The 11,078-nt window shown below is 53.2% G+C and overlaps 1 gene segment (V, D, J or C); it reads right to left on the bottom strand.

Moving 5' to 3' along the window:
* Window positions 1–6,189: 6,189 nt before the first annotated feature.
* On the bottom strand, window positions 6,190–9,653 carry LOC137457547 (T cell receptor alpha variable 1-2-like). The segment is given in 3 exon segments: window positions 6,190–6,222; window positions 8,838–9,118; window positions 9,605–9,653. Coding segments are annotated over 3 exon segments (363 nt in total).
* Between the last annotated feature and the right edge of the window lie 1,425 nt (window positions 9,654–11,078).

Raw genomic sequence — 11,078 nt, 5'->3', positions numbered from 1 at the left:
GCTGAGACCCATCCTGCTGCGTGTGTGAGAGAGACTCCAAAGGCCACAGGTCCCAGGCAGAGCCCCATGAGAGCAGAGCTGCCGGAAATGACTCTGCCAGGGGCACAGCCACTGCCATGGGCAGGAGAAAAAGCTGCTGCTCAGCACACCTGCAGTGCCTGTGCTGTGGTCTCCTCCAGCAGTGACACATGTGGCTCCTGCAGCCAACAGCTTCTGCTGCTCCCAGGGGAGGAATAAAAGGGGGAGAGGTGACCAACCTCTCGGACACATTGCCCTGTGCACATCATAGAAGTCTCTCTTTGCTTGAGCCTGTGTCTCCTCTCCAACCTCAAGGTCCTGATGGTGTTTGCCTGTCCTTGCTCCCTCAAGCCTCTGTCAGCATACTCCAAGGCTGCAGCTCTCACAAACACAAGAGTTGAAAATCCCCCCCACAGCAGACACCAAGTGCCCCTTGGCCCACTCAGGCACTGTGGAATTTATCCTGCTATCTAAAAGAGCTGTCTCAGGAACCAATACATGATGTGTCCTGCCAGACTGCTCATCCTCTCTTATAAATCAGATTCCTAAATGCTCATCCCAAACTATGCAATCTTCCCTATTGTACCAGAACTCTTCCATGACAAGTTTACCCAAAACCAGTTGGCCCTGTCCTGAATGATAACCTTGAAGAAACAAATGAGCTCAACTTTATTGACTCTTACTGTGGCAGATTTGAGGTTTGCCAGGACTGCTGCAGGTCACCCATTTCACAAAGCACACAGAAACATTCAGGATGGAAAGGACCCTCAGGATCCCCAAGTCCAACCAATCACCCTACTCTACAAGGTTTGCCCCTAAACCATATCCCCAAGCCCCACACTCACAGCACCTTTAAACACATCAGGGTTGGTGACTCCACCACCTCCCTGCGCAGCCCTTTCCAATGCCTGCCCCCTCTCTCCATGAAATCTTTTTTTCCTCATGTCCAGTCTAAACCTACCCAGGCACAGCTTCAGGCCATTCCCTCTTCTATCACTAATTACCTGTGAGAAGAGACCAGCCCCAGCCTCTCTACACTGTCCTTTCAAGGTACCTGTAGACAGCCATGAGGTCTCCCCTCAGCCTCCTCTCTTCCAGACTAACCATCCCCAGCTCCCTCAGTCACTCCTCATAAGACTGACTCTCCAGGCCCTTCACAGCTTCCTTGCCCTCCTCTGCACTCTGTCCAGCACCTCCACACCTCTCTTGTATTGAGTTGCTCTATTTTATTCCCAGCAGATATCTGGGAAGCTGAAGTCTCCCAGGAGAAGAAGGGGCAGCGATTGTGAGACCTCTCTCAACTGCTTATAAAACATTTCATCTGCCTCTTCACCCTGGGTGGGTGCTCTGGAACAGATTCCCACCACCATATCCCTCGTGCTGGCCTTACTCCTGATTCTTACCCATAAGGACTCAACCCTCTCACCACCTCCACTGGTTTGCATAGTTTCCTCTCTTTCCCTAACACAGAGGCCACTCCACCACCTCTTCTTCCTTGCCTGTCCCTTTGGAAAAGTTGGGACTTATGGATTGCAGCACTCCAGCTGTGGGAGTCATCCCAGCAGCTTTTCAGGATGGCTGCCAGATCCTAGTTTCCCTGTAGCCCAATGGCCTCCAGCTCCTCCTGTTTATTGCCTATGCTGTGTGCGTTGGTGCACAAACTTTTCAAGGAGGGTGTTGAGTACATAGTTTTCAGCGTTGTGGTGGGGTAGACCTGGTTATCTAAGATGCCAACCCACTGCTCCACAAGCCCTGGGCTACTTCACCTAGAGTTCTTTGGGGCAAGACCAGCTACATCCTCATCCCCTTTACAATCAGTTTAAAGCCTTGTCTGTGAGCACAGCCAGCTCATGTGCAAGGATTCTTGTCCCCTCATGGGACAGATGAACTCCATCTGTCGCCAGCAGACCCAGTGCCAAGAAAACGTCCCCATAGTCAAACCCCCCAAAGGTCTCTTGGTGACACCAACCTCTAAGCCATGTATTAATCACATGGATTTGTTTCTTTCCTTCAATATTACTTCCTGTCACTAGAGGGATTGAGGAGAACACCACTTGTGCTCCCAAACGCTCAAGTAATCTCCCCAAAGCCCTGAAGTCATTTTTCATTGCTTTTGTACTCCTGGACATTGCCTCATCACTCCCAATCTGCAGAACCAGCAGTGGCTAATAGGCAGATGGTTGCACCAGATCAGCAAGTCTCTTAGAAACGTCACTAACCCGTGCCCCAGGCGGGCCCCTGTGGGACGGATCTGGCCTGCAAATCAGCCCCTCAGTTCCCTTGAGAAGGGAATCCCCTGCTACTACCACCTTTCTTTTTTCCTCTTTGCACTAGTCTGAAGTCATGGGACTGGCTGACAAGTCCTGGCTGGCTGTGTGCATGGGCACTCATCTCTGTCCTTGCTCTTCTGACCCTGTGTTTCAAGAGCCCTGTACCTCTTGTGTGTTGGCAACTGGGAAGACTGGGGGGATTTGGAAGGGATTCGCCTGCCTCTCCTGCCTCGACAGAGAGGGACCTGCCTCCATTCCTCCCTATCCCTTAGGTTTCTTCCTTTTCCCAGCTGACAAGAGGGCATAGGATCCCCTGCTTCTTCTGCCACCCACAGGAACCCTGCTGACCCTCCCCCAGGGATGGCAGAGTCTGAATCCACAAGTCTGTCTCCCCTCCATATCCTTAGCATCACAACATCTTCCTTCATCTCTGCCAGCAGAGTGAGCAGATCGTTCACCTGCTCACATCTAACCCATGTGCTGTCTCTGCAGCCCTGCATTGCAAGTGCCAGGCTGTGGCACTCACCACAGCCAGGAGCCTGGACACCTACAGGTCTGCTCTGAACCTCTGTCTGGGTACCCACAGCTCTACTGACAGCAGCCCTCAGCCTGGTTGTAACCGTGGCTGGATCTCTCTCAAAGTTTTGGGCTTCCCAGTTGAAGAGGGACAGGGATCTGCTGGAGAGGGACCAGCGGAGGGTTACAAGGATGCTTAGGGGACTGGAGCACTGTCTGCTGAGGGGAGGCTGAGGGGCCTGGGGCTTCTTGTCACCTGATCAACAGTGGGTGGTACTGGTTCCACCCAGGCAGATGGGTGGTGGGCGGTGCTGAGCAGATGCCCTTTGGTGTCTTTATGTCTCACTTAGATTTGCTGGGAGATGCTGGTTTTGCCCACTCTAGCTCAGCAGCCTGTCCACAAGCTGCCTGCCCCTGGAACAGTAAAGCTGCTTTTCCCAGCTTGAAGAAGTCCTAAAGAGAGTTGTTTGAAGGCTCTTTTGGATACAGATCCCCTGCCCAGCACAGCCTTACCTGCACTGAGGCTGATTTGGTCTACCTGGACTTCAGTAAGTCCTGTGACACCGTCCATTGGCCCTCCTGGCCTGAATTAGGAATAGTGTCACCAGCAGGAGCAGGGAGGTCATAGTGCCCCTGTACTCTGCTTTGGTTAGGCCGCACCTTGAGTACTGTGTCCAGTTCTGGGCCCCTCAGTTTAAGAAGGACATTGAGACACTTGAACGTGTCCAGAGAAGGGCAACAAGGCTGGGGAGAGGCCTTGAACACAAGCCCTATGAGGAGAGGCTGAGGGAGCTGGGATTGTTTAGCCTGGAGAAGAGGAGGCTCAGGGGTGACCTCATTGCCCTCTACGACTACCTGAAAGGTGGTTTTAGTCGGGAGGGGGTTGGTCTCTTCTCCCAGGCAACCAGCACCAGAACAAGGGGACACAGTCTCAAGCTGCGCCAGGGGAGGTTTAGACTCAAGGTGAGGAGGAAGTTCTTCACCGAGCGAGTCATTCGTCATTGGAACGGGTTCCCAGGGAAGTGGTTGAGTCATCGACCCTGGAGGCGTTCAAGAGGAGATTGGACCTGGCATGTGGTGCCATGGTCTAGTCATGGGGTCTGTGTTGATAGGTTGGACTCGATGATCCTCGAAGTCCTTTCCATCCTAAGTTATACTGTGATACTGTGTGTGATACTGTGATCTCTGCATCAAATGAAGAGATATCAAGTCTCTTATCAAAGCAGCAATTAGATCAGGTCAGTCAGGGCAGTGCCTGTGAAGTGAGGAAATTATCTAGAACCTGCACACCACCTCTGGAAGGAGCACTCCAGTGCTGGAGAATTTTCAGGCTCAAACTAAAAAGTAAACTAAGCCAAGTTCCTCATATCTAAATAGAATTTTCCAGGTTACTAATGTTGTCTGTTGCCTCTTGTCCTACCACTGTGCACTTTGAGAAGAGCCTGCTTCCATCTTTTCCACATCCTCAGAGCACACACACACTCACAAGGTCTCCCTTGAGCTGCGTTCTTGAGCTCTTAAACTTCCCTTGAGGTCTCTCACGGCATCATTTCCTTAAATCCCCTCAATGCCTTGGGGGCTTCTGCTGGACTCACTCTCCCCTTTCCTACACACCCAGGAGCCCCAAACTGAGCACAGGACCCCAGACATGGTCCCATGTAGCCAAAGAGAGGAGCAGGCTCCATGCCGTGCCTCTGCTGCTGAGGCCTTTGCCAAGACATCTGAGGGTGCAGCTGTTCTGCCTTGCCACAAGGGCACACTGCTGACTCACCTTCAGCCAGTGCCCAGCGTGCACCCCAGGCCATCCCAGCTCTGACTCCATCACCATCCAAAATCTATCAAGAAGCTGAAAGGTGCCTGGTCCCAGAGGAATTGGTTGCTGCTGTCAGACAAATTCTGTTCTGTTGTGTCCAGCTTGGATGGTCCCTTCCAGTGGGAACTGCAGCACAAATCCCTTGTGCACATAATCTATGAAGCCAGAAAGGAATTGCAGCTGTGCCTGGCTCCATGGCCATCTCTCCAGCACCTCAGCAGCTTTCTCCCTGGGATCATTGTCCTCCTCACTCGTCACCAGCTGCCAAAGGCTGCTCCATTAGTCTGACCAGGCTGCAATTGCAGGCTGAAGGCTCAGGCAGTTCCCAGATGCAGGGCAAGAAAGGATTTCTCCTCCTTGGGCTCATATGCCCCAAAAAGGGATAGAAAATGGAGTGGAACCATTGCTGGTGATGCCAGAAAGGAATTGCAGCTGTGCCTGGCTCCGTGTCCATCTCTCCAGCACCTCAGCAGCTTTCTCCCTGGGCTCATGTGATGAAGAGATTATTCCATTTATGAAAATAAATATGGATTATGAAAATATTATTTTTATTACTTATCAAATTATTAATAACCAATGAATCACTAACCTATATACATGTTCTAGTGCATGTTTGTGAAATACATTCCATGAGTGACTGTAATGGGGTGGGGCAGACCCCCTCCCCACCACTCGCAGGAATAAAGACTCAGTGACGGAAAGTTTAAATAGAGAACAGTGAGTGTGTGCAGAAGGCTAGGAACACAGTGACAAGAGAAACCCCAAAACAGTCCCAAAAGATCCCATCCCCACCTGAGGGTGCACCCAAAACCCCCAGGGCTCCTCCTTCCCCCCCCCCCAATGCTAGGCTAGTCTCAGCCAGCTGGATCTGAGACTGCCCATCCCCCCGTGGCCTTGGGCCTAACCAGGCCCATAGCCAGGAGATCTCTCCCCCAGTTGCCAGGTGTCGGAGAGGAAAGGAAAGAGGAAGTGCCAGACCCCACCGTAAAGTGTTATAGTGGAGCAAGGGATGATGGTAGGAAATAACCTAATTTCCTGTGTCCACCCACTGGGCTGGACTTCTGGAGACAGGAAACACCCCCATAGCAGAGGGCACCCAGCCCTCAGTTCTTCACTGAGCAAGTCATTCGTTATTGGAATGGGCTGCCCAGGGAGGAGGTGGAGTCACTATCCCTGGAGGTGTTCAAGAGGTGATTGGATGTGGCAGTTGGTGCCATGGTCTAGTCATGAGGTCTGTGGTGATAGGTTGGATGATCCTCAAGGTCTCTTCCAACCTTAGTTATACTGTGATACATGGCGGCTCCCCTCCCACTATGATGGGGCAAGGCAAACGTGGACTCACTCTCGATCAAGTCCTTTCTCCCCAGCAACTGGGCAGATCTTACCCTCGGGGGTTGGTCCAGTCCTCCGGTGGCACGGTGGGCTCTCCCGGTCGGTACGACTGGCTGTAGTGACGTTGGCTTCTCGGGCTCAGCGAAGGTCCTCCCTCTGGAGATGATCCTCACAACTGCTTCTCACGATGCAGAGGCTTTCAGTGTGCCTGCATGTATGACAGAAGCTAACAACAATAAGCTAAATGGCAGAGGCTATGGCTCGAGAGTTGTTCTGTTGAGCAAGCACAGAGACAAAGTGGAAGAGGGGGCAACTTGTTTACCAACTGGGGTGATACTTATAGATTCCTCGAGGCTGGGTTTGACCAATGGGCACTCTCATAAACAGCTGGCTTCAGCCTATAGAAAGTGTGAAGCTAGAATTATGCCCATACTTGGTGTCAGCATGAGCACTGCATGTGCTAGGTGCCTGCTGGCCTGGCCAATGCCTTGGCTTTTGTCTTCCTCCTGGAGGAGGGGGAACTTGTCCACATGCTGGGACAAGATTTGATATCTGGGCATAATGTGCCTTTACCACACTCATTCTTCTCCTCACTTGTCACCAGCTGCCAAAGTCTGCTCCATTAGTCTAACTAGGCTGCTATTGCAGGCTGAAGGCTCATGCAGTTCCCAGATGCAAGGCAAGAAAGGATTTCCCCTCCTTGGGCTCATATGCCCCAAAAAGAGAGAGAAAATGGAGTGGAACCAGTGCTGGTGATGCCAGAAACTGGGAGCAGTGCAGCATGAGATCTGCGGAGACCAAATAAGAAAAGGTCAGGAGAGAGGAGCTGCATTTCTGCATCTCTTTCCTGGAGAGATCTCCAGCAGGATGTTGCCATCACCAGGCAGCTGCACTTGGGCTCATTCTGACCTAGGAAATTGCTTTCTCCTTCTTGCAGACAAAACTGCAGACACAAAGAGAAGTACAGCACAGGTAGGAGCAACATTTGATGGGGTCAGATGTGAGTATCACAAGACACACGTGGGGAGGCCAAAGCCATTGACCATCAGAGTGAGATGAGGAGGGAAACAAAGACACAGGAGCCCAGGGTGTCCAGCTCAGGTCTTTGACACTGTCCCCCACAGCAAACTCCTGGCCAAGCTGTCAGCCCCTGGCTTGGACAACAGCACTCTGAGCTGGGTTAGGAACTGGCTGGAGGCTGAGCCCAGAGAGTGGTGGTGAACGGTGCCACATCCAGTGGCAATGCCAGCGACGAGCAGTGTGAGCAATCTGGCAGTGTAGGCCTAGAGCCTGACATGGTGGTGGGCCATGCTCAGCATAAGTGCAGAAGGGGCTAGCAGTGTAGCAAAGCAGTGCTGGGCCTGCATCATGTAACTAGAGGAGGGCACTGGTAGCTATAAACATAGAGAGTTATCTTGGAGCAACAGGACATGCACCTGCATCAACAACCTCGCGTGTCATTAGTAGTTGGACCAATGATCTATAACAGTGCCATGTGTGGTCACTCCTAGGGCACCAATGAAGCCATGCCAACAAGGCTCTCCAAGTTTCTATAAGTTGTAGATGTTCCCTTGACAGGCACTTTCCTTCACTTTCCTTTGCTATCCTATACTCACCATGCTCGCACTATACTGGAAGAATAAAGGAACAATACTGGATCCTATTGGTCGTCTGTATTGACTTCAGTCTCCATCACCGACAACATCCAGCTGGCAGCCAGGCACTAGTGGTGTCCCCCAGGGATCAGTGCTGGGCCCCATCCTGTTCAATATCTTTTTTGATGATCTGGATGAGGGCATTGAGTCCATCATCAGTAAATTTGCAGATGACACCAAGCTGGGGGCAGGAGTTGATCTGCTGGAGGGTAGAGAGGCTCTGCAGAGGGACCTCAACAGGCTGGACAGATGGGCTGAGTCAAGGGCATGAGATTGAATACATCCAAGTGCCGGGTTCTGCACATTGGCCACAACAACCCCATCCAATGCTACAGGCTGGGGTCAGAGTGGCTGGAGCGTGGCTAGGCAGAGAGGGACCTGGGGGTGCTGGTCGATGGTAGGCTGAACATGAGCCTGCAGTGTGCCCAGGCAGCCAAGAGGGCCAATGGCATCCTGGCCTGCATCAGGAAGAGTGTGGCCAGCAGGAGCAGGGAGGTCATTCTGCCCCTGTACACTGCACTGGTTAGGCCACACCTTGAGTCCTGTGTCCAGTTCTGGGCCCCTCAGGTTAGGAAGGAGGTTGACTTGCTGGAGCATGTCCAGAGAAGGGCAACAAAGTTGGTGAGGGGTTTGGAGCACAGCCCTAAGAGGAGAGGCTGAGGGAGCTGGGGTTGCTCAGCCTGGAGATGAGGAGGCTAAGGGGAGACCTTCTTGCTCTCTACAACCACCTGAAGGGAGGTTTTAGACAGGCTGATGATGGTCTCTTCTCCCAGGTGCCCAACAACAGAACAAGGGTTAGGAAGAAATTCTACACACTGAGTGATTGCCCATTGGAATGGGCTGCCTGGGGAGGTGGTGGAGTCACCATCACTGGAGGTGCTCAGGAGGAGACTTGACAGGGTGCTTGGTGCCATGGTTTAGTTGATTAGGTGGTGCAGGATGATAGGTTGGACACGATGGTCGTGAAGCTCTCTTCCAAACTGGTCTATTCTATTCTATTCTATTCTATTCTATTCTATTCTATTCTATTCTATTCTATTCTATTCTATTCTATTCTATTCTATTCTATTCACCTGGTAAAGGATCTTGTCCTGCATATGCTCAGGGGAAGCCTCACTGACAGGGGAGAGCTGAGGGCCTCTTGCCCTAAGCTCAGCCTTGCCCAGACACTTCCCCTCCCTCCCCTGGCTTCTTGCACAGCCAAGCAAGCTCCTGCACCAGGGTGTCTCTCACAGCACAGAGGTACAAGGCACTGTCAGAGACCTCCACTTCCTCCAGCTGCAGCAGGCTGTATTTCCCTGTGGTGTTCAGCAGCGTGGTCAGACGGCCACTGGCCTTGGGGCCAGCTGCTACCTGGTACGAGAGCAGCTGGGGAGCTTGGCCTTTCTTCTGCTGGTACCAGAGCAATGCATTAAAGTTAGGTGACTGGTATGAGCAGATGGTGTGGAAGGTTTCTCTTTCCTTCACTGTGACTTGTCCTTCTTGCTGGGTGACAGTGACCTGCCCCAATGTGCCTGGAAGAGAGCAAATGTCAGAGACTGTGGAGGGAAAGATTCTGATATGCAGAACAAGTGGAGATGGAAAGTGAGAGAGGAGAAGGTTCCCTCAGCACAAGAATGCCAATTACCTCCCACAGAGATACCCTAAAGAGAGCTGAGCTTTCACCCAGCTCTTCCCTCCTGTCATTTCTCTGCCCAGAGTGAAACACTGGGCCCAGACAGAGCAGCAGAGAGGGATTGAGAGAGGTGGACACTTGGCAAGAGGACAGGAAGGCAAGAGGGCTGAGATGGTCAGGAGAGGAGCTGCTGCTTCTGCAGCTGAGCTCTCCTGTTCCATCAGGAGCAGCATCTTGAGAAAGCAGCTGCAAAACCACCTGTGTGAGCTGAGGCTTCCCAAGCCTGGCCCAGAAGTGCAGAGCAGCTCCTACAGAGCTCTGCTGAGGGCATGAGGCTGCCCTGGGCAGGAGAGGAACCATGCTTGCAGTGCAAGGCAGTGCTTACCCTGTGGTTGCCTCAGGAAGGCAGCCAGGAGGAGATAGGCGAGGCGCATGCTGAGACCCATCCTGCTGCGTGTGTGAGAGAGACTCCAAAGGCCACAGGTCCCAGGCACAGCCTCATGAGAGCAGAGCTGCCGGAAATGACTCTGCCAGGGGCACAGCCACTGCCATGGGCAGGAGAAAAAGCTGCTGCTCAGCACACCTGCAGTGCCTGTGCTGTGGTCTCCTCCAGCAGTGACACATGTGGCTCCTGCAGCCAACAGCTTCTGCTGCTCCCAGGGGAGGGATAAAGAGGAGAGAGGTGACCAACCTCTCTGACATATTGTCCTCTGCATTGCTGCCTTTTTCCTCCTCTCTCAGTAGTCAGAAGCCTTTCTCTGGTTTGTCTTGTCCTTGCTCCTGCAGAGTGTCTAACCCTATGCTGCTGTCAGCACTCCCCACCCACTTTGCCACTCAGTCCCCTCAGGCACTGCAGGGTTTCCCTCTCTGTCCAGAAGATTTGATCTCAGTCAAGGTCTCTGTCACAGCCCTCTCCTCACCTCACCTCTCCTCTCCTCTCCTCACCTCTCCTCTCCTCTCCTCTCCTCTCCTCTCCTCTCCTCTCCTCTCCTCTCCTCTCCTCTCCTCTCCTCTCCTCTCCTCTCCTCTCCTCTCCTCTCCTCTCCTCTCCTCTCCGAACCTCTCCTCTCCTCTCCGAACCTCTCCTCTCCTCTCCGAACCTCTCCTCTCCGAACCTCTCCTCTCCGAACCTCTCCTCTCCTCTCCGAACCTCTCCTCTCCGAACCTCTCCTCTCCTCTCCTCTCCGAACCTCTCCTCTCCGAACCTCTCCTCTCCGAACCTCTCCTCTCCTCTCCGAACCTCTCACCTCCTCACCTCACCCCTCCTCTCCTCTCCTCTCCTCTCCTCTCCTCTCCTCTCCTCTCCTCTCCTCTCCTCTCCTCTCCTCTCCTCTCCTCTCCTCTCCTCTCCTCTCCTCTCCTCTCCGAACCTCTCCGAACCTCTCCTCTCCAAACCTCTCCTCTCCGAACCTCTCCTCTCCGAACCTCTCCTCTCCTCTCCGAACCTCTCCGAACCTCTCCGAACCTCTCCGAACCTCTCCGAACCTCTCCTCTCCGAACCTCTCCTCTCCTCTCCGAACCTCTCCTCTCCGAACCTCTCCTCTCCGAACCTCTCCTCTCCTCTCCTCTCCGAACCTCTCCTCTCCTCTCCGAACCTCTCCTCTCTGAACCTCTCCTCTCCTCTCCGAACCTCTCCTCTCCGAACCTCTCCTCTCCGAACCTCTCCTCTCCTCTCCTCTCCGAACCTCTCCTCTCCTCTCCTCTCCTCTCCTCTCCTCTCCTCTCCTCTCCTCTCCTCTCCTCTCCTCTCCTCTCCTCTCCTCTCCGAACCTCTCCGAACCTCTCCTCTCCTCTCCTCTCCTCTCCGAACCTCTCCTCTCCTCTCCGAACCTCTCCTGACTGAAGCTCTTTGGCCTTGC

The sequence above is a fragment of the Melanerpes formicivorus genome, unplaced genomic scaffold (assembly GCF_026170545.1).
Source record: "Melanerpes formicivorus ecotype bairdi unplaced genomic scaffold, bMelFor1.0.p_v2 SCAF_182, whole genome shotgun sequence".
Classification (NCBI taxonomy): Eukaryota; Metazoa; Chordata; class Aves; order Piciformes; family Picidae; genus Melanerpes; species Melanerpes formicivorus.
Note: the sequence above shows the minus strand (reverse complement) of the source record. Positions and strands in the feature narration are given on the sequence as shown.